A 24,206-nucleotide genomic window follows, 5' to 3' on the forward strand; every position below is an offset into this window, starting at 1 on the left:
GATCTATGGTCTGCTAGAGGCTTTGGCTTGCTCTTTACAGGGGCTCCTACACAGTAGTGCAATTAAATTTCCATGTGTTTCCAATAGTTGTGTGAACTTTATCAGGGCAATTCTTATCATTCCTAGCTTACACTGAAGCAGTTAAGAAATTCTCTCCCTCTATACCCCGCCTTAACAAGGTTTTTCAGAAGCACTATTCCCCTTAGAAAAAAAAGAGTTTGTGAATTAAAGAGTTCAGAGCATACGTAATTGGAAACGAAACGGTTCCATCAAATAATGGCTCTGGACTGGAATTCCCCTCTTGCCCTGAGGGACATAGTATTTTTTTTTTCCAACACAGAAGAATATGAATTTCCATTTATAGAAGCCTTTTTCTTTCTGAGCACTCAGACTGACCATTATTTGCCACTGAGACATGGCTGCCTCTGGGACAGGAGGCAGCAGCTCCCTGTAATCAGAATTGCCATTTACTCCACAAAATCTGTTGTACAACTTTTGGGCTGGTGAGCTGAGACCAGGCTGTTACTGGTGCCCTGGTGATTTTTGTTAACCAAATGGAGTTTGACAGAAGACTCCATGTTTAGACAGACAAGCATGGAACAACAATAACAACAACAAAATTCCATTTAGTCTTACCAGGAGTTCAAGTGGCTTCAGCATTCCATGTTGCTGGGGGCACTGAGCCTTACAGCACCTGCCATGGCTCACGTGCAGGGGTGCCTCAGAAGGAAGGGTACCACTTACTGCAGCATCCCCTTCAGTTTTTGTTGGAAGTCTTCAATCCAGCTGCATGCCCAGAATGACTCATTTATAACAGCCAAGGAAGTTTCTTCACCTGTGGGCCTACTGTGTATAGCTAAACAGATCTTTCCAACTCGATGGAGGAGGTCTAACAGCTGCAGCAAAATCTTGACTGTGGTATTTTCAGGGGCCCACGTGGCAGGAAGGAATGATGTATTTGACTCCCTGTTCTTAGAAGGCTAATTTATTATTTTATGTTACTATATTATATAAAAGAATACTATACTAAAACTATACTAAAGAATAGAGAAAGGAAACTTACAGAAGGCTGAACAAGATACTAATGAAAAACCTGGGACTCTCTCCTCAGAGTCCAACACAGCTTGACAGTGATTGGTCATTAAGTAAAAACAATTCATATGGAACCAATGAAACAATGACCAGTTGGTAAACAATGCCCCAACCACATTCCAAAGCAGCCAAACACAGGAGAAGCAAATCAGATAATTATTGTTTTCATTTTTCTCTGAGGCTTCTCAGCTTCCCAGGGGAAGAAATCCTGGAGAAGGGATTTTTCAGAAAATATGACAGTGACACTTGACACAGTCTTTCTGCTTTGGACTCTGAATATGACCCTGCTGTGAATTTTGCCATTCTAAACACAAAGATCTTACTCCAGTTCTTTCCAAAGGAGAGAAGCATGCCTTTGAACATGGCAAGGATACAACACAAGTAATGCCCAGTCTTATCCCTAAAACATTTCTATGTGCCAGTCATGAACTAGCTGAGCCTCAATCTGTGCCTGTTTCCACATTTTTTCTTATGTAAAGGCTCCTCATGCTGCAGTTTCCACTTGTGAAAGGAAACAAAGCTATCAAACACAAATAAATGGGTAATTTCCCTTTTTCTAATCCAGTCAGCTGCAACAACATAGTCAGAAGTGCACAAAGGGTAGTGCAAAGTGATGAAGAATCACAGAGAAGGTAATGGAGGTCTAAAAGCAGTAGAATGGCATACTCTTGTGGGAACTCACAAAATCCAGTCTGTACACTTGCTTTAGGACAGTGAAATAATTTTAAGGAAACCAGACATCTTTCAAGGAACACTGGTTTCTGAGGATTTGCTGCAGTCATGTGTGTTATCTTTAGCTTACCTGCAATGTACAGTGAAGCAGGGCAGCTCTTAGTTCCTATCCAAAATGGCTTACTGATCTGAGCATTTATTTGCAAAGAGAGCTCTGTTCAAAGGCAAAGAAACTGTCTTCTCAGGGGCTCACAGTGGAGCAGCACATCTCAGATTTGGAATCTGAACAGCAGTGTTCCCATCTGCTCTGACTGGCTTTAAAATGCTCAGTCTTCCAAAGTCACCAGGACATTTCAGGTGCTCGGTTTTTATTAACACTCATGCAAAAAGAGCAGTTAGATCTTCCCAGAATGACTTAAATCCTTAAATGATCTTCCAGTATATTTTGCAAGAGAAAGTGTTTAGATATTCCTGGATCAAAGCTCCTCCTCATAGGGCTCTGCAGCATCCTGACTGCCAGATCACACCTAAGAGATGGGTGGGCATTCAGTGCCACACTCTCTACTTTTCTCTCCCCACTACCTGCCTCATAAAGCACTTAGGAGATTACTGGGAGTATTTTAAAACTTGCCTATATTTCTCATTCCAAACAGCTGCTCTACCTGAATTTTATGAAATGGGGTAAGTACTGCCACAGAGGAAAATGTGGCTTCACTGCTTTCTTCAACCAGCCATGTCCCTCATACTGGCTGAAGACTCAAGACACTCAAGTTTAGCATCCAGGCATTAATTTTTATCTCTTTCACCTCTTCTCCAGCAATGGAGTTTCCAACACCTCCCCCTCCTCAATACCAATGCAGTCACATTTGTATCCATGGTCACCACTACTGCATGAGGAAGACCATGTTACACCCTGGATCAGTGAATAGTTTTCCAATGTCTTTCCCATATCTATGGCATGGAAACAGACATCAGAATGCCAGCAGATGGGATGGGTGTGGGAGAGAAGGTGAGTGTCTTCACAGGCAGTTCTGAACTGTACTAACACCCTTTTACTGGAAAGTAGACCTCATTTCTCAGGTGAGGTTCAGCCACCCTAAGCCCAGCTGGACCATGCCGCTAAATGAGGGAGAAAACACTGCACTCAGTCTGGGATGATGGGACTGTGCTGCTGGAATAACAGCATCTAGCGGCTAGTCTCCAAGAAGATAAGTTAGAATTCAGAATCCCTTTCTACTGAGCACAAGCATAAGTTTTTGTAATCTCCCGCTGGCAATATTTGAGAATATTTATGGGCACTAAAACTGGCTAAGAAACCACCCACACATTTTCAATGTATGATAAAGTCTCATGAGAACCTGTATCTTTCAAAAAAATGCAATGCTTTAGAATCAGCAAACTGGTTTTTGTCCCTAGATTGTTCATTGGAAGGTCATTAAAAAAAACCCCAACGTTTAAAAGTCTTTTAGTGTTCCTTCTGAGCCAAACAAACACTTCTTGTCAGGAGACTGTTTGGATTCTAGCAATTTTTACTAGTTATTGCTTAATGAATCGTCATTTAGACAATACCCTGAAAACTTTGACTCCTTTTGCTTTACCCAGAAGTGATAATGGGTCATGGCATCCTTGGAGCAAGCTGTCAGAAAGCAACTCAACAATTTTACTTCTAATTGGACCCCTTAACAGAGCAAGGAAACTTCCTACGCATTATTCCAAGAATAGCAACAATGCCTTTTGAAAGAGGATTAGCAGGGTATTCAAGTGTGCCAGTTCTCCTCAACTCTGAAAGCTCCTCCACTGATGCCAAGCAGCCAGATTAGTCTGCAGGAGGAGGGAGCCTGCCCAGCCCCGATGGGGTGGTGTTCAGCATGGGTGACATAAGTTGAAATGGGGTGAGAACTCAGAGTGATTCCATGTGAGCAAGCACAGTTGAGCAATTCCTACTGGCAGGCTCAGAAGAAGAATTCCCATCTACAAAAGCTGGCAAATTCTTTGAACCTAAAACCAAAGACAAGGCAAATGCTAGACCAACATGGAAGGAGGGAAAAAAGCTGCTTTCCATTCTATGCACATGGTACAGCCTCTTGCTTTCATGTTCCTTCCTCATACTGTGAGTTCCACATAAATAAATATGTGTTGGGATCAAGCACAGAAGAAGATAAACTTCATTATTTAAAGGCTGTACTTTGTTTGTGTGAGTTGTTTTACAAGGGGAAAATGTTTCAAATGCTTATGTGGAAATTTGTTGGTATTTGTTCCTGTTGGCTGGCTGAAATTTCCGTTTTGCTGGGTCTCCATTTTATTTTTCCCTTCGCTTGCAGTAGTTTTTAGGGAAGGTAAATTAGTAAAAGAGATTTGGTGTTGCCTATTAGGGCATGCTGCAACTTTTCAGTTTGATCATTTTATCATATCAACCCAAATTAAGTATGTTACTTATGCTGCACCTCCTTCCTCCTGAGACACTTTCTGCCTGAATGGAAGCAGGCAAGCTGTGAGACTCAAAGCATGTTAATGTGTGCCTTGAGAAAGGTAACACTTTTTATGATACCATGAAATAGACTCAAGTTCTAGACAAACCCTTTATCTCTGGTTTTCTTTGAGCGCATGTGCCATCTGCTTTTTTTGCAGTATAGTAGAATTGATGGAGAACTATTAGATGGAGTTTGGTTTAAGTAAACCTGGAAACTGGAATAGATAATCCTAATGACACCTACACATTCTCAAAGAGACCCTCCTTTATCTCAGTCAGGAAAAGATTCTTTCTCCATAAGAAGACATTAGAGCCTCTACTTCTCTACTCTCAAGCTACAGGTTCAGCCTTGTGCTGCTGCAAGACTTCCATGAGCTTTAGGGGTGATTCCAACAGAAAGGTATTGCTTGTTTTGTGTGCTGAGGAATCACTGGAGGTTCTCACTGCGTTATTGAGGTTCTGTGTTGTCTTCTGGAAAGAAGGAGACTAGTTAAAAGTCAGTGAAGCTGCTGCTAGTAACAAGTGAGCAGCACAGGTCAGCTTCATTCCTGTCCTTGTGGTTTATTAGTGAGGTGAACCCTTTCATTCCAGTTCATTTTGTGTTGCCCTTGCTACTTGCAATGAATGGCTTGCTTTGCTCAGCCTGTAAGCCCAGGTTTATGCTGCTCAGGCTCAAGGCTTTTCAATGTGAGCAGGTTACATAGCATCTGCAGCCCTGGCAGAGCAAGAATAACACCTAATCCACAGACACAGCATAAAGCTTTTGAGACAGACATACTCTGCTTCAACCACAGTTTAGGTTATGTAGTACAGCACCAGGACTCAGATGCCATTTTTGTCACAGAGAGGTGCCCAGTTCTGCTCCCTGTGCTGACTACTCAGTAAAGTAACTTACTTTAGGGAGACCTTTAGGGGAGCTACTGGGCAGAAGTAACTTGTACTCTGTTCTATGGGAAGTTTCTTCCTTATTTAAAGAGTCTTTTTGGTCTGCAAAGTATCACAAATCGGGGCAGAGGAAGGAGCCTGGGAGGGCTAGATTTGACAACGACAAGCTTTAGCAGTTAAGTGTAGGTTGTTTCTGTCTTTTAATCAGCACACAGCTCTTTCACCCCCTGACTTGTTTAATTCTTTGTGCTGGTTTCTTTCTCTCCTGTGAAATGAATTCTTTTGGCTCCTGTTCAATATGGTGTTAAGTACCTACTTAATCCTTTGCAGTAGTTTAAGTTGCTGAATAGAGAGGAAGCTTGGGTTATTGCTTAGAAACCAGGACTGAGCTGTTAAAGTAGGAACTTCATGCTACAGGCAGGCTTGCCGTGTGGCAGGGGACAAATTGCATGGCCTGGCTTCGCTTCAGCATCCCCTGTGTGCACCGGTGAGGGTTACTCATTCCCCTCGCAGGGGGTATGCATGAGGTGTCTGCCAGTGGGGTTTGTGGGGGGGCTTTGAGAATGCTGCCTCTGAAGGATGAACATTGTGGCTACTGGATGGCTGGACACGTTTGACAGCACTCTGTGGAGCAAAAAAATGAGTGGGACTGTGCTTTGTAACAAAGGGAAGACAGTCTCTGAGACAGCTTTTGAAGCCAATTTCTATACATAATTGTAATATATTTCAATTTAGACACAATACAAGGTGCCACAACTTCAGAAATGAGAGTAGGGGCTGAATCAGGCAGATGTACTGGAACATTCCGAGTACTGTCCCAAAGCCAGCACTGGGATGTGGAACTGAGAGCCTCAGATGGAGAGAATCACATATTGTGCTTAACAACTCCATTTTCTCTTTGAGGCTGTTTAGGTGGAGCAGCTCGACTTACAAACATTGTTTGGTGAGAGAACTCTCAGGAGGGCAGTTTTAAATTGCTTACACATAATTCCTGTTTTTCCAGCAGCTCAAAGCAGCAAATATGGGTGACAAAACAACTTTCTCTCCCAACAGGTGGAAGATGGAGCCTGAAAAAGGCAAAGCTTGTAAGAGAAGGGCCAAGGAAAACAAAAGCAGAGAGAGCATTTTTCTTGTCTCTGACAAGGACTGATAATATTTTTGGTGTTTTTTATGTTTTGATGATTAGATCTGTAGAGATGTATGACACTCCAAATGCAATGGTACCATTTGCCGGTGGGAATACTAAGAAAAAGATGTGGAGGCATAAATTTAGATCCAGCTTAGCATTTTTTGCAGTTAAGTTTCTTGAATTTAGAGCTCATTTGGGAAAGGAGAGAGGCATAGGTTCAAGTTCCCACTGATTCAGAGCAAAGATTTTCCTCTCCAGTCACTCAGAATTAGGCAGAAGAGGAACACAGGTCACTCAGTCTTCCACATGCCATATCAACAGTTGGAAAAGCCTGTTATGCAGGTCATTTATACAACCATCAGAGGTCTCCTTTTGGCCTTCTGCATACTCCTGAGAGGATGATGTAAGACAAGATACAAGATAACTAAACACAGAGATCATTCCTAGTGCTCTTTTCCTTTCAAATGGAATTTAGCCCCGCTGAGAAGTTCAGAGCTGACATCACTGTGGTCTGAGATTTCCTGTTTACCCCAGAAAACAAGTACAGCACAGGCTGTGGTGGCTCAGGCTTCCATGGAGTGCCTCAGCAAATCATCATCACCTCTCACCCAAAGGGATGCACCACAGGAGCACGGGGCTGCGCTCCTGCATCCACCATCACTTCTCTCTTTCAAAGTGTCTTCAGCCCAAGAATCAAAGGTCTTTCCAGACACTCCTAAATAATGTTCCTGCCACCCACAAGAGGTTCACTGATCTCAGTGAGGAAGTGGGGCAAGTACTTTTTATTTTTTCCGGAAAGTGATGTACTCACCCACCACCTGCCACTGCCAACTGTGCCTGCTCTCAGCATCAACTTAGTGGGGCACAGAAAGTCAGGTAGGACTTGGTAACACTAGCACACAGACTGAAGAGACATTAAGTGGGACAGTTGACACCTCTCTTGCTGTTGTTTCAGTCCTTTTGTGGCTCATACAGGATGAGATTGGCTCAGCTGGTTGGAGCATGGCATTAGTAACACCAAGGTTACAGGCTCAACCCCCATATGGGCCATTCACTTAAGAGTTGGACTTGATGATCCTTGTGGGTCCCTCCCAACCCACTATTCTATCATCTGGAAATGAATATTATGTGTTGTGGATTATATGTGAGCCATGGATTTTTCAGAACTGTATGCCTTTCACACATAATCTCTCTCTAAACCCATTCTCTAAAAATATTCAGGATAAAATCATCAGGGGCACTAAAGATCAGGCTGTCGACTCTGCCTGAGTAAAATATTTCCATTTGAAAGTGTTTTGTTACAAATATAAAAAGATAGAAGACAGGGAGGACAACATAGGCATTGCTACAAGAGGTTGCTGTGGGAGAAGCCATATTGTTTATTGATTCTTCCACTTGCAATGACAATAAATGACATTTCTCATGCCACAGGCAGAAGAATAAGATCTGTTCATAAGTAAGAAGAGCCTTCATTTGCATGCAGATAGTTAGCATTTGAGTCAGGACAACCCTTAAGAGCTGAATTGGCTAGGATTCACTGCATGAGACTTGAAATCAGATTATATACAAACTCAGTGGAAATACTGTTTTAGTGGGAGCTGGAGGAGATCCCAGATGAATAACAATCAGATTCCCTTTCAACCCTTGCTCTTGGACAGCTGCTTCTTTTGTATGTGCTGGGAAAGATTAAAAAGTTTGGAAACAGTATCCATATGGTGCCTCATCACAGTTCTGGGGCATTCTCTGTCCTTCTCACTGCACAGAGGTGCTAGCAGTTTAGTAAGGCCAAGGTTTGGCATTCAGGAGTGTGATGTTAAAGGATTGTGTATAGGCAGCCAGGGTACATTCTGTTTCAATCAAACCCGTTCTGCCTTGGAAAAACTTAAAGGACAAAGGATGATTAGATGTAGAATCGAAGCCTACACAAGCAAGTAGGTGGTCAAAGACACTGCAAGCTTTATTTACCCTTCTTTGGCTGGCATATTGACAGCAGTTATTATATGTTTCCTCTGAAAAGAGTAAGAATTCCATAGAAGGCCTCCAAACTCCTCCCTTAGATTCTGTACCTCGGACTTGACATTGAGGTTTTGCTGTGTGTCATGGGAAAATTTTCAATCCTCTGGAATCCTTACAGGTTTTTGCTAACGGGGAATCTCTCAGTACATGTATTTTCTCCTTATATTTTATTTATGGGAAACTTCTAATATTGTTAACCTTTGCTAGAATCTCTGATCCTGTGAAAAGCCAGCTGCTCCATGCAGCACCTTAATAATGGTACTGAAACACGCAGTGGAGTCACGGCCAACAGATACACCCCATGGCTGATGCAGCAAAAAAACCCTATTTTTTTCTCTACTGATGCCTTTTATGCAATTCAGCGCTGCTTTGCAAAGAGACTTGGGCTGTCCTATGGCAATATTAACTATGTGATCTCAATAAATGCTAAAAAATCATGATCCATTCAAGTGCAGCCTAACCACAAGAATCCAATCTGTAATGCAACCTGTTCAACAAGATGGGAAATTCTGTCTCCATCCAACTGAGAGTGGGTCACTGTTTGGAAGTGAGCATGGGAATAGAATCCAAGTCTTGCTATCATAAGACCTAATGAGACAAAGCCTTCTACTTAAGTTATTTCAAGAACATAACTTTGGCAAGGAAAAAAATTGCTATTCTAAGATCTTGCAGGTTCCAAAATAACATCCTGCTAGAACATCACAACGTACTCTTTCACTGAGCCTTGTCTGTGCTGGATCAAAAGTAGCAATATGATCTTCACTGCCTTAGTACTGTATTAGTGTAGAGACACCAGAATAAAATTGTTATGGCAGTGGTTGTTCCTTGAGATAAAGGAATTAAAGTACCTAGTTATGAGGACATAGGAACAGGGTCTGAAATATCTTATGTATTCCAGTTATTCTGGAAAATAACTTTGGAAAAAAAAAGATGGTGGTCTTCAACAAGCCTAAAAGGGTCAGAAAATTCCATTTTTTTGCTCGAAGGTATAAAGCCAGATGACCCCAAGTTGGGTGGGAGTGTTGATCTGCTGGAGGGTGGGAGGGCTCTGTAGAGGGATCTAGACAGGCTGGATCAATGGGCCAAGACCAATGGTGTGAGGTCCAATATGGCAAAGTCCTTGCTGGGTCCCCTCCTTGGGTAACAGCAACCCTCTGCAGTGCTACAAGCCAGGGAAAGAGTGCCTGGAAAGTGCTGCCCATTGGAAAAGGTCCTGGGGGTGCTGCACCATCTGTTGAACATGAGCCAGTGTCTTCCCAGGTGGCCAAGAAGTTTCTTTTTTATTAAAAACTTATTTTGATGACGTTCTTTTTCATGGGAGAAGCTTCACTGTCTCTTTTGTACAGCTCTGGGATCTCCTCATGCACCACACGCTTTTTATACCACACAGCTGCTGCCAAAACTGGAATTTCCCCAGTCACACAGGTTCCAAGGCTAAACTGGAGTCTAGGCAGAATGTGTTCACCACAAGAATCAAGAGTTCAACAGCTCAAAGTGCTAAAGTAACCACAGATGCAGATACAGCCACTGCTTCTGCCTTTTCCCAAGATGGGAAATACCATCAGATCCCAACGTGCCGGGTCTGGAACCATCACTGATGTGGCTTCACAGCTGAAGTGTGAAAGCACAAATAGCACTGCCAGCTTATGCTGAGCCTCATGGTGTCAGCTTATGCTACAGCCCTGCTGGCACCAGGGTACTGAAGCAAACTTGTTAAATCTCAGTTGTTAGAGGAGATTGCCCAGCTGTAAGTACTGCAAAGTTCAAAAAGTCTGCATCAGCCGTCTTGTTTCAGGAGCAGAAGCATAATTAATCCCACAGCTTCTCACTCTGAATTCTAGTAATTGTTTATGAAACTTACCTGAAATATCTCTACAGAAATCAGGCTCTTGCAATACAGAAAAATCTCTTATGTTTATGTTTCCAGAACCACACCTTAGAGGTTTTTTTTCCTCCAAATACAAAGGGTTCCAGCACATGGTGTGAAGTTCCAAACTTCGTTAAGTAGAGAACAGTCACAGTTTTGGATGTGAAATGCTGAGCAAGTTCAGAGTCCCCACAAGGTACAAGTCAGCTGGAATAAGGCACTACAGAGATATCCAGGAGTGCAGTGCAGTAGCCAGGCGAACTGTACATATGGTGGCAGGTGCAGGCTGTATAGGTTCCCATAACCATCACTGACTGAAGGACTGCTCCTTTGGCCAGATGTAAATCTATATCTACATATCTATATATGAGTGTTAACCAACATTGGTAACTTGTTCTGAGATAGGGCATGGATGAACAATTACTGTATACAAGGCTAAGAAGAGATGCCTTCTCCATTTTCGTGGTAATTTTTTCCCAGTTTTGCTGAACCAGAAAGAGTATAAAATAATCCAATTCCTGTGACTAAGACCAACCTAAACTGTCATTGTCTTGATAAATTGACTTGACAGAACACTGTATGTCCTACTAGTTATAAATCTCAGGAATTATTGAACAGTTAAGATGGGCAAAGGGAACAACTTTCATACATTTTCCAAATCTTAGAACACCTCATTAATTCCATCTCTTCTTTTGCAACTCTAGCAAGGTCACGATTTTATGAAGCTGTGAAATCTCCTCTTATCTAAAACCCAAGTATCTGTGATGATAATGTGCTGAGCATTCAAGGAGTGTCCTCTCCCCATTTGCACTGGTGCCAAATGGTACTTTCTTTCCAGGGCAGCTACTTATGCAAATACAGCTGCTCTTGGTGTCAGCCAGCTGCTGTGTCCACAGCCAGCATCAAACACTGCCTGCTTTCCATATGTCAAGGCCCTGGTGGAAGCATGTGGGTGTGTGTGGAAGGGAAATGGGCAAATTAAATTTCCTCTGAAGCACTGGTGACTATTGCTATCTGTCCCCTGAGGCATTGGAGTCAGCTCTGCAACTGGGCCTGCACTTTTCCTCTGCTCTTCTCTTTCCCACAGCAGAAGCAACTCAGCTCTCCATCATTAGGGAACAGCAACATTTAGCTTGGGTATGCCAGCAGGCAACCTGTGTCCAGTTCAGCACTCCTAATTCTCCTCATGGTCCTTCCCCATTAGGAAATCACTTTCAGTTTTGAGGTCACTGATGCAGCAGCCCCAGATACCTGTAGGTGTGGTGGTAATTGGGTTTCCAGAGCCAAGGCCCCAAACCAGAGCTCTAAAGCCTCCTGCAAGCCAAGCCCTGTTCTTCCTCACTACATTCAATTGTAGGATTGTGCTAGAGTTTGGTGTCAAGCCTCAACAGCAGAGCTGGGGCAGCTCAGCCCTTGCCAGCAGGACTTACTGCACAGAACAATCCCGAAAATCCTTGGTGAGTGAGCACAATGATATCACCACTGACATTTAGTGCATCAGTCCAACGTGGTAGGAACGAGCTTTTCAGCTTTAGTTGCTGCTGCAATTCACTGTCATGCTGTGCTGGTATCAAGGGTGGAGCACAGAGCTGCCTGTGGGGACACAGAGTTGCTTTTGGGGGCTCAGACCTGCCTGAGGGGGGCTGCAGGGGTACCATCAGCACATCTGGCCATGCAGTGCCAGCCAGGGACAGGTCTGCAGCAGACAGCACTGCCAGGGGGCACAGAGAGCTCAGAGGTGAGCTGTGGATGGAGCTAATTTGCATGTTTATGAGATTCTGCATTACTGAACAGCGCTCTTTCATTTACTTTTGTGTCATTCTCCCGTGCTAGGGACACTTTGATTTGAGCCTCTGGAAAATTCCAGGGCTTTCTTCCCGTACTAAGGGGTTAAGATGAGTGAGAAGCCAGTAAAAAGTGTAAGCTTGATTAAAAACAGATCAAATACTCAGTCATAATAAAAATCCTTTTACTGAGTCCAATTCTGACGCATTCAAAAAATAAAAATAATTTATTCTTACTGAGGAAGAGACCTAAATTCCGTTTAAATCTCACAGTCCCAGTAATTATGAAAGGGGTTGCCAATTCCACAAATACAAGCCTTTTGCCTCTTTTTTAGTGTTCATACACATTGGCCCAAAATAGGAGAGAAGAAAAAAGGTGTTTGCTCTGCTAGTGGAGCATTCAGGCAGAGTGCTGTTTCTGGATCTCTTCAGAAGAACAACAAACTCATTGGTATGAGGCTGACAAACTATAATTATTGTATGAAGTACTGGAGGGGATTTGGAGCATGCTTATCAGTGTAATTAAAAGTGAGCTTTTGCCAGCTATTTCCATTTTATATAGTTATAAATCTATTATTTGAACAAAGGGCCTTTGCCTAGTACAAAATAGAAGAGGTATGAAAAGATGTTTTAAACTGCAGAAGATCTCTATCAGCATGCATTTGCTGACATGTAATTATTCCATTACATATATAACCTTTAAAAAATGATTATATTGTAGTTGGAAGTGAGGAATGTTGTCTTGGAAAAGGTCACATGTTATCTTGGAAAAATAGCTTTCGATTAAGGAATTATTTGACACAGTTTCTGTTTATGGTAATTATTTAACCGAAATTATTTCAGGAACTTACACAAACTCCCCCTCACACATGCTTTGGATTTTTAGCAGCTTCCTAGTTGTGATATCTGAAGTATAGTTTTGGCTACAACTTATGAAACCCCTGCTCACTGCAGTGAGTGCTGCGTGTGTCACCAGAGGATCCCTCCACATGATCAGATGCACACACACACAGAATATCAGACTGCTCTTTATACAGGAGCTGCTTTTCCTCAGTGCCACTACTCAGCCTGTGAGCAAGCCAAAGAAAATGATGTTGTGGCTTGTCTAGCACCAAAAGTCATCAACTGTTTCCACCACTGACAGAGGATCTGAAGGGGCTGAAGGTGCACATTGGACTGCAAAGTTCAACATACAGTGCTTCCTCCTCCCATGGCCACTTTGGCCTCTTCCTTTTTGTGCTTACAGGCACCAATCCAATTAGCAGACAGCCATGCCAATTTCAATGGAGTGAATGGACTCCCAATTGACATGTGATTCAACAATATTTCAGGAGATGGAGGCCCCCAATCCCTCTAGCAGCTAATGACAAACTCTCCTCTCCCCAGGAAGTTTTTTCCTGAAAATTGATTATCAAGTACTATCATCTTCCTCATTCCTATTCCTACTGTCCCTAAGGAAAGAATAGCAAGAAAATAAACTTCTGAGTGAATCACTTCCACTGGGCACACAGGAGAGGGAACCTGAGAAGCATTCCCCGTAAACCCAGAGTATTTCATCAATAAGTAATTCTGTAAGAGACACCAACACAGCAACATCAGAGATATGAGTATCCCTCTGAACAGAGTTAGCTAGCTTTTCCCAGGCCATCCAAATGTCACAAATTGGAATGTTTTGTTCCATCCAATTTAAGTACTATTTCCAAATCCCTTCAAGCTGCTATCTTTTATGAAGGCACTGCATGTACATGCAATACATTACATTTAATTACTTTAGGGATCTAACTTTATACAGTAGATATTTGATCTTAAGTTTCCTACTATGGACAATTTCTCTCATCTGTCTCTGGTTATAACAGAATTGGTCCACAGATAAATTGAGAGTGAGTTGATCCTCCTTAGTTCACCTTGGCATTTAATCCCGTCATAGCTGAAGCATCAAGAGCCACAAAACTGCACAAATTAATGCCCTAGCTAGCATGAGAAATGCTGAAAGTGGATCCAAAACCTGGCCCCAGACCTTGCTTCTGGCTGTCACAAGGAGATATCAGTCAGACTGGACCCAGAAGCCAGTATGGACTCTCCCTGCAGTTGATTCCTGAGCACATCCCATTCCTTTTCCCACTCTTGCCCATTTCCAGCATGTAGGAAAACCTGGCAGTTCGCCCAACCACACCTGGTAGACTTAACAAATGGCTGAGATTTCCTTCAAGTGTTTCTGGGTAACAAAATGGACTTCTCAGCAGCAATTTTCACTGAATACAGTGACAGGTGACATCTTCATGTCAAGCAGCCTGTCACAAAGAAAGAACCATGCGTTTAGGTCCATGGCAGAGGAACAGACCCTGCTGAGCCATAATATGAGGCCACAGTTCATTTTCACCATTTACCAGGCACATTGCTGACTTTGATGCCAACAGTGCCACCTTACTTTAAAGAGGATCTATCACTTCATGCTCAGACCCTCTTTGTACACACCCACATGTCTACAGGTCACGTTCTTTGTACTAAAATTGGTGCAAAACATCACAATTTCTTTCTGAAATCCATGCACCCATTGCCAGTCATACCACATTTTCCCCCAAGAATTTCTTCAAGGTAAAAGTGAAGATGAACAGAAGAAATCCCTGCCACTTATATGGACTAAAGTAAGCTGAGAAACCAACTGTTCAGGAAGATATGGCATTAATCTCCCCATCCCTTGAAGCAGATGGTGATAAATGAATGGCACATGTGACATATCAGTTGTAGTCACCCAATGAGTTAACCAAAAAGAGATCAGTTCACAGCAGCATTGGCTCAGACCCTCTTCCTCCAACACAGGAAATTCCATTTCCCCAGCACGGTGCTCTGTGCTTATCCTTGCAAGCTGTGCTGTTCCGAAAACCCCACAATAGCTCAGAGACACGCATTTGCGTCACAGTGTCACACTGGATTGTCACCTTCCAAACAGGACTGTCTGCATATGGTATTTTATACTAGCAAGGGCAATTTCTTTTAAGATATTCTATAGGGTCTCTAAAATCAACGCATTCTAGTGAGAAACTGTAAATACTCTAACAATGGGAATCCCATCTTCATCCCATCCCCAAGCACTGAAAGATGTAATTTATAGTAATGCTGTGCAAAGGATGTATGACTTAAAATGGATTTTTGTACCAAAAAAAGAAGATGATGATTAAGCAGGTGCTAGGTAAGTTTTAGAGGATGAGTGATCTTTCAATAATCAAATTTATAGAGAAACATAATGGAAGAAGACATTTTCTCCAACACTCATGAGATGATCAAAGCAAGCCAAGTTCCAGACTACAAAACATATTTGATTTTTCATTTTTGGCAGGCAAGCAGAGAGAATAGATGCTCCTGGCAACTTCCCCCCACTCTTCCTCCCTCCTACCATGACTTTGAGTTGTGGAGAGAAGGAAGAACAGCTTTGAAAATTCTGAAGAGCTGTAGAATGACAGGCACTCAGGTGGACTTAAAAAGGAGCTACTGAGCATCCTGGCTAGGCTGGGCATGTCTGTGTGTGTTGTACATTTATCCATCGTGCTGCCATTTTGCAGCGGGGTTCCTTCATCAGTTGCTTTTGTTAGGCAGGACTGTGTCCTGGAATTTAGACAGCATCAAGACACATCTTCACTTTTGCCATGCAATTAACTAGAGATGGAAGCCTGTGGAGGGTTATAGGCAGAACTAGACAGGCACTGGTCTGAATAAGCTATGAAAATGCTTGATTCCTGAATCCCAGCAACACTCGGGTTTATAGTAGTTGCTGGGAATGTAAAATAAAATGATAGTGATGCCTAAAGATTTCTAGCTTTTTGTATTTTTCATATATTTGTAGCTTTGTCAATTGCTAATGCATGGCTGTAGCTCTTGTTACTTTTACCTTACATTTACCCCTTTCCCTTACATTTTGGAACAGTAAGTTAACCTAACTACATTCCTGAAATACAATGTAGTCTTATTCCAAGAAGAGAGCCAACTACAAGGATGTTCTGTTTTCTAACAAGAATCTGGAAAGACAAAACAAAGTGAGGAAAAGAAGCCCCTGGACGAATTCCAAAGGGGCAGTACCCAAGGAAATATTACCTAACCAACTACTCTCCTAATTGGACAATATATGATAGGTATACTAATCAACTAACCTTATAAAAATGGTAGAATTACGGTACCACATGCAGGTTTTGCCATATTGTGTACCTGAAGGCTTTCAAGCAAAGGTTTGCTTTTATATTATCATTCTAACATTGTTTGGGAAGGTTTGTTCTATTTCCAGGCAACAACAGCTTCGGGCTTGTTGCACTGCTACACTTCAATATCTTGGTTACTAAGGCCTGTGCCCCTCAACACAGAATTTTCTCAGTCAATCACTTTTGTGGTTCTGGTTTGTTTTTCTGAGATAGCCAACATCAAATGTTCAAGAGCAAAGAATAAAAAAGAGCTATGGGCTTTCTAATGCTGGTAAGTTTGAGTCCTACACATTTGCTTTGGGAAGGATCTGCATTAAGTACTTTAATAGGATAATCTTTAAAATGCCCAGTTCCTCTCTGAATCTTATCAAATTCTTGCTGTCAACAGTATCCCATAAGACTGAGAAGGCCATCAGATTTACAGGAACTTAATGAACTTAAATTCCAGAAATTACTTTGAATTTCTTTTTAATCATGTATGTTTCCTTACAATATGAACCCTGCCCATACTCAGCTGCCTCCAAAACACTAGTCTAATGCCTTACAATTGAGATGACAGCTAGAAAATTTTGTGGTATTCTGCAGTGAAGAAGGGGGGAGAAGCAGCTAGCTGTTAGACAGTACTTTTGGAAACAGTGCCTTTTTGAGATCTCATTTCAACTCTCAGTATCAGGTTGACTGGAGTCAAAAATAGATCTATCACAGGAGGGAGGTGATAGAAGGAGTAAGGTCTGCAGCTAACCTTAGCTAGGTTTTGTCACAGCTCCATGGGTAGGAGGAGCATTGAGCTACATTTTAGAGAGCCAGAGGACTGCAACTGGCCTTTCATTAACTTAGCATTGCTAAACAGTTGCTGTTTGTGGTTCTCCAGTGCTCATCTTAAGATAACAGCCAGTAAAACTTATCTGAGATGACTTCAGTTCTCCTTTGACTCTTTCTGCCTTTAATCTTCCCCTCCTAGGCCATGATTTTCTGCAACTCCATCTGTTCTCTTGGCAGCTATCTCAAAAAAGGCAAGATAGAGACAAGTGGCAAAAGACTCCAGGAAAGCTGAGATATCCAGCACTAAAACCAGTGACTTTTGCTTGAAGTCTCTTGCTTTTCTTCAAAATGTGGAGTTTTAAAGAGAAAACAGAAAGGCTGCATGAGCTGGACTCGTTATTTACTGATAGAGCATTGCTTGATTCAGCATTGTCAGATTTCTAAGAATTGCTGTGTGCTTGGGCCAAGGGCAGGGCTGCTGATATGCAGGCCAGTACGGCTCAAGGATCAGAATCCAGAGGCTGGTCGGTCCAGGCAGTGGCCTAACCCAGTGGTCTTCATTCATGGAGCATGCCAGCAGTCCTACAAAACTTACCAGAGCAGTGGGATGGATGCAGGGGTGTTGCACCATGGTAAAGAGAAGTGCATTCTCTGTACTCATAGGGGGAAGAATTTTCATTCTGTCTTGTTTTGGCATTTCTTGTAGTCTAAAATCATTCATGCAGAAAAACACAGAGCTTCTCCTTATCTTTGGGAACAGGCCACACAGGGTATATGTTTAATTAAAGGTGACTGCTGGAGAGCAGGGAGCACAACCGTTTTCCACATGCTGTCTGGGGATTTGCTTTTGTGGGGGTGCAGGAGAACAAAAAGTAGTTAGGTTTTTTTACCATAATACAGCTCTCTGCAGATGGGCATCTCTATTTCAAGACAGCTTTGATCAGAGCTAAACTAGTGGGCACTGATGTTTAGGGGGCAACTTGTATGGGCTAAAGTAAGCTGAGAAACCAACTGTTCAAGACTGTTCAGGACTGTTCAAGACTCTGTTGCTGACTGAGCAGAAGGCCCCAGGCACTTACTTGTCCAAAGGGAGGATACAGGACTAAAGGAATTTTTAGGAAAGTTTCTCCATTTGGCCCTGTGATGTGCAAGCTACAGAGACTTTACATTTTTGGACCTCAGTTGTTGCTCCCTCTACAATGCCAGTTTTTAAGAAAGAGGAAAAAAGCTTATCCCCTTGGGATCCATCAATGAAAGACCAAGGCAGCGTGAGTCATGGAGCCCCTTTGCTGCACAGTCCCATTCCCTGAGAAGCCAGAAAGGTAGAGCTAATTCCTGAGCTCACTAGACAGCTTGTGTTAGCCAGGAGGTTTGGCACAAGCCTCTCTAAAGTTCATCACAGAGCAGGAATTGCTGTGGCTGGACAGTTCATTCACAGATACCCCTATCGAGGCTGCAGGCAGCTGGCTGCATGACACCTCTTGTCAGGAGCAATGTTAAAGACAACTGAATAAAATTCAGTCAGCTGTTTTCTCTCAGAGGAGAGAGGGCTAACGTTTCAATTGACAGCATGGGTAACTTCTTGGCCAAGCTATCTCTGCATTTAAGATAGGTCTGGACTGTCAAATCCTTGCCTCCGGAGCATGCATCCCAGCTAGACGGAGCAAGGCACTGACAGGCTCAGGCTGTTCTCAGTCCTCCCTTTGCATCTGTGCTCACCCTTATCCTCTGCTGCTCCTCCACACTGGCCTCAGTGCTGGCAGCAATTACCCCAGCATGCCTCCTCCTCCTCCTCCCCCTGAGCCCCTTCCTCTTTTGTGCCACCCAACTCACCCAGAACACTTTTCTTCTTGCTGGTTTTCCCTTCCAAGCTTTTATCAGTACACAGCCCAAGAGATAATAATTTGTTTATTCTTAAAGCAATACATTGGAAAAGAACAGTTCAACAGCATCCTGGTAGGTGGGGAGGAATTATCTCCACAATCACCAGCCTGATCAGCCTTCAACAGTGTGTGCTTAATTTCAGTCTTTGCAACGGTTTGAGGAAGGCAAAGCAGAGGATGTACAGAAAAATGTGGGCAAAAAAGCAAGCCCTGAACCCACCCTCTTAATTGGTTGACCATTGCCACCTACCAGGAGTACTTTAAAAGAAACAAAATTACAGATCCACACTCCAAAGTAGTGAGTGAAGTTACATTGCCTCTTTCCCGATTTTTCAAAGGCTAAAACAAGACTCAGGCTTTCTAGGCTTCAACTCCTCAGAGGCCACATGTTCAAGTTATGTAGCCTTTCTGGCTTATGAAGTAAGATTTGTTTTAAAACACAACAAAAGACAGCATAGAAAGGAAAAGAAAAAAAAAAAACCAACAAACCACCATCAAAAGTATTACCCTGACTTACGACAGATACTAAACATCTCAAGGCTCACTTCAAACATCAAACTTGCAAAAGCTGACAACACCCCAGGGTGATAAAATCCAGGTAGCCACCAGACACTACAACCCTGGCAGGCCCTCTTGAATCACAGCAACAAAAATAACATCTTACCTGAAGATTTCACAGCATTAGGAAGACAGTTGCTTTCCTGGAGCACTTTCTTGAGGCTTAGAAGTAGCAGTGAGGCTCTAGGACACTTGCCTTTTCCATCCAGATGAGAGCTGCTTTCTCCTGATAACAATTAAGACACAACCTCTTAAGGTGGGAATGGGTCAACTTCTTCCACAGGTCAACCCTCTCCCTGCTCCTGTCTGGGTGCTATGATGCAAAAGTGAGGGCTTGGATTTGAAAAATATCAGATATGACCAGGATCAAGAGATGGAAAGAAAGTGGAAAATGAACAGGAGTAGTCTCCAAGGTGGAACCCAGTCCCTCTGGTGTATGCCTGGGGATCACAAAAGAGAAAGAGAAGCTTATAGCGATTGGATGGAACTACTGTCAATGTGCTTTTGCTTTGTGTGATTGGTCAAAAAACTTTTACAGTGAGTTGTAACATTAAGTTCTTGGTCTGCTGCCTGTAATGTGACCTGATAGCACCTTCCCATTGACAAAAACATGTAATGAGACCAATGCTGGAAAATAAAACAGCTCAAGACTCGTTCCTAGCAGTCCTGTCCCATTCATGATTTGTATAGAGCCCCTGGCCGGCGATAGATATGGAGAAGAAAAAGTGACAACCACTTGGTAACAAAACACCAAACCAATGAAGAGCAAGGAGACCCCAGACCCCAATAATGCTGTTGAGCTGTTGCATGAGGTATGGGGAGTTTAGGTCATGAGGGTATAATTGTCCAGGTATTTCTTTTATTGGGGTCCCTCTTTTGAGGCACCAAGCTCAAGACACCAAATACCATAACTGATTTCTTGCAATAAACCTTTCTAATGGAAATGAGAGCCCAGTGTCTGAAATTTCTGTAACACTAGGATTTCTAACCTTGGATGAAATCTTTTGCCTTTCTTATCTAATAAACACATTTTTTATGTTTTGTTTTCCTGTTTTGCTCAACTAGATTACTTTTTTTGCTTTTCTCTTCTATGGTCTCTTTCTCTTGTCATGGTATCAGTTCTCCTCCTTGTGCTTGTCCTGTCAGTTCTCAAGTATTATTCCTGATAATCCCCAGTAGTGATGTGCTAAGGCCATTTCTGTGCTCTTCACAAGAAATGTCTGCTGAGGTAATTTAGCCACTGGTAAAAAAAGAAAATCAACTGCTTTGCAATATATAGGAAACATATACAAGAAAACACATTTAAGGACATATTTCTGTCCCAAAAAAATAGAACGAAAGACAGACAAAACTGTTTTTCAGGAGATGTATGGGATGTGAAACAAATGCTGCGAGAAGGAAAACTTTTGGTTTGTGCACTTTTGCCCCATTCTCCACAGGCTGACATCAGAAGCAGAACAGGTAAGGGAAGGGAATAGAACTGTCAGCCCCCTTCTCTCTGCTCCCCTCCACCTTGGAGTAAAAAATGTTCACGTAATAATTAGACTACTCTTTCAGCATCACTGGGAGTCACTGTCCCCTTGGAGCAGCCTAAAAATAGCATTCTCCCTTGAGCTTTCTGCTGAGTGAAGGGAACCCTGACCAACTGTGGTTTGTTTTCTCTTACAGGAATGAAACTGTTTTACACCAGTTCTGTTGTCCAGCAGCTGACACAGAGCAGAAGCCTTCATCTCCAGACTCCTCACCAAGGTGGGAAATTGTTGTCAGCAAGACCTTTATTTTTTCTACTTCTTTATCATCCATCACTGATCTTCCTGCCCCAGACAAAACTCACATATTACACATGCCAATCCTCCTCCATGCTCCCCTCCATCCCATGTTCCCAGCATTGCTGTCCCTCTCTTTTCCCTCTCAGAGATTGTTGTTTGTACTGTGGTGTAATTGCCTGAAAACCTCCTCAATCTCCACTCACACACACACAAAGTGTTTTTTTCAGCCTCTCTTCAAACATCCACTTCTGCTGACCCACATTCATGCTTGTACCTCTTCTTACTGTATGTGACACTGACACACACATGCTTCTCTCTTCTCCTACAAATTATTTATCTCACACTATGAGGTTCCTGGACACACACATTATAACAATAAGTACAGCAAAAGTCACCCAAAAAACTCAGGGTTCTGTCACACACCCTGAGATGGGGTGGGGGGAGCATTTTTACCTATGTGAGCTTGCCACAAACAACAGCTACAGACAGGTACTATTAACTTTCACCAGCTAGTATCCAGTGCAGCCAGGTGTGGGGACACCAGCAGTTCTCAGCCCTTCCTCATCAGGGAAAGATGTCAGTGCCAAGACCAGGGGGTCCAAAGAGCTTCAGAGGTACTTGAGATGCATATACTGCATTTAGGTTCCACACTTGGTCTTGTCCCTCTGTTCTTGCCATCTCCTTCCCCTCTCATGACTTCCCACCCTTACCTCTTACAGACCTGTTTTCCCAGGCCTCATCACCCTTCTGACAACAGCAAAGAGGTTTCTCTTTAAAGATGTCTCTCATTACACTGCTAGACTTTTACCTCTGACCTTTGGCACCTGTGTAAAAACCCTGAGTTACTACCAGGGCTCTGAACAGAACTGGGCAGCTGAGTTGCAGTAGTGAGGCTACTGCATTTTTATAATTACATTTGTCTTGTTCTACTCACTGGAGCAGACTGTGGTTTCTGATTTCCTTCCAAGCAAAAGTGTGAGTGCTGGACAAGTGTGAAGAGAGCAGGGATGGGTGGGTGTGTATGCTCATGGGTAGGGTTTGGCCACACTTGGAGACAGGGTAAAGAAGGAGCTCTCTTGCCCATTTGTGTATGAAGATGGAAGGGTTAACCCCCATGATCACTGTGTGCTGGGAGCTTTCAGGCACTGGGGACGTTTACATGGCAGCCCTGTCATGGCAGATGGGGAGATGCTGGCAAGGAAAAGGAGACAGCAGAGGAGGAGACCTTGGAGATTTCTGTGCTAGGGAAAGCCACCTCTCCCTTACATTTCCAGAGTGAGAGGGTTTTGTTTAAGTGCTCTAGTTTGTCTAGAACTAAGGATCAGTTTTGCCATAGTGTTCTATCTTTATACCCTTATCCTTGACCCTGCCCCATTGTCCCGGCCTCCATCTTATTTCTGATCAGATCCCTTAGTTTCTAAAATGTTCTTATTCTACAAGGCTGTCAGTCCTACAGACTAAAGCTCTAGGATCATTTTTGTCATGTTCTTTTGTCAAGCCTTCCTTTTGTCCTGCTGACTCCCAAAGGCCCTGCCTATCCTTTGAGCCCAAGTTTGCCTGCCCTCCTTCTGCTGGCATTGGACAGGTAAATTGAAGAAGGAGTGATCACCTGTTTCAGTAATTTAACAGCTTTGCATCTGAAGATGAGTCTGAGCCAGGAAATCCTGAATTTGGGATGAATGACAATGATCCCTATAGCATGTTGCATCTGGGCTTCTCCTACTGATCTATGCCTGTCCATTTGATGCCTTTTGTAGCTTGCCCCACACTGCAGGCCTCATGCATTCCTTACTTTTTTTCCCCAGTCAGTCTTTCTTGGGTTCTTGCCATTTCTAATGCCTCCAGATCCCAACAGCAGTCCTGAATCTGTGTGTGACACAATATTCTATGCAGAGACAAAGATGCTTGAAGCCACCGTGGCTATTTGAAGGTGAGAAACAGTCAGAGAGTTATTAAACTCAATATTTAGATTTATGCTAGCCATAAAACATCTCCTAGTCTCTGCCAGGTCTTGAAGTCAGCACGGGCTTCCTTCATGTCTAAAGTTACACATACAATGCAGTGAGGAAGGCAAAAGAATGTCAGAGAGAGAAAAAAACAGAGTCAGCATGGAGCTGATATCCATAAGGTGTTCTGGAATGGCTCAGTAGGCTTCTAGGAGAAATCATATCATTTACAGAGTCTGTCACCCTGCTCAAACCATGAACAAGTTCTCCATTAAACCAAGGCAGAACAAAAGTCAGTCAAGACTGAAATATGTGGGTCAGAAGCTTGAATAGACAATCAGTTCCTGGGTGAGCCAAGCATATCCCTAAATAAGCTCATCAGGGCTCCTGGTGGGAGAGCCTGGTACATAGGGGCTCCCTGTGCAGCTCTCCTGTGTCCCACTGAATGGACAGCCAGTCACAAGTGGTGCTGCTGTGAATTCTGATAGACCAGCTCGGGTTTAGTCTCTCTTTCCCCCTTCTGATGATTTCCCTAAATGAGATAAATCCTGTCAGAACTGATGCCACTAATAACCATCAGCCATCTAGTTTTAATTAGAGTTTGCTTCATTAATGCCCCAACTCCTCTCAGCACAGCAGATTAAATAATGTACTTGCAGCTCATTTACACAAACCCCCAAACTGCAAGGCTGAGCTGCAATCCTTTAATTAAACAGCCTGGCTGATCCCTACCGCTGCCTTGGCTCATCAGTCTAAGCCGATTAAAGAGAATAGGGACTAATAAAGAGCATAAACAGCGAAGTGACTCTCAGCTCTTCAAGGGACTTGGAGATTCCAGTGGTGATCAGCTGCTTCCTCCTCCTCTAGCAGGAACTGTACCTCAGCCCACATCCCTTCTGTCTGGGACCTGCAAGAATGGTTCTGTTTTCAGCAGAAGCCCAGACTCGTCTTGTGGGACAGGAGTCCTTTGGGAGACTGAGGAAAAACACAGCAGAGAAGGAGAAAGAGGGACTTCAAAACAGTGACATGAGTGGCTGTCTGACTGCAGGAGAGACCAGCAGGAGCAGCCATACAGCTCAAGAGAGGGACAGGAGGAGAAGCAAATGCAGGGAATAACAGTTGGAGGTTGAATGCCAGGAACAATCTGGGACAAAAGTTTGTCTCTGCTTGTGGTTTGTGATGG

The 24,206-nt window shown here is 43.1% G+C and overlaps 1 protein-coding gene across 5 annotated transcripts in view; it reads left to right on the forward strand.

Moving 5' to 3' along the window:
- Positions 1-24,206, forward strand: part of IQSEC3 (IQ motif and Sec7 domain ArfGEF 3) — a 99,788-nt gene that overhangs the window by 20,378 nt on the left and 55,204 nt on the right. For all 5 annotated transcript variants that reach the window (XM_036400979.2, XM_036400982.1, XM_036400981.2 and 2 more), the window contains one exon: positions 20,977-21,057. In XM_036400979.2, the coding sequence (XP_036256872.1) occupies positions 20,977-21,057 (81 nt within the window). Of the gene's footprint in view, positions 1-20,976; positions 21,058-24,206 lie in introns of those variants that run through there.

Source organism: Molothrus ater, chromosome 5 (genome assembly GCF_012460135.2).
Source record: "Molothrus ater isolate BHLD 08-10-18 breed brown headed cowbird chromosome 5, BPBGC_Mater_1.1, whole genome shotgun sequence".
NCBI lineage: Eukaryota > Metazoa > Chordata > Aves > Passeriformes > Icteridae > Molothrus > Molothrus ater.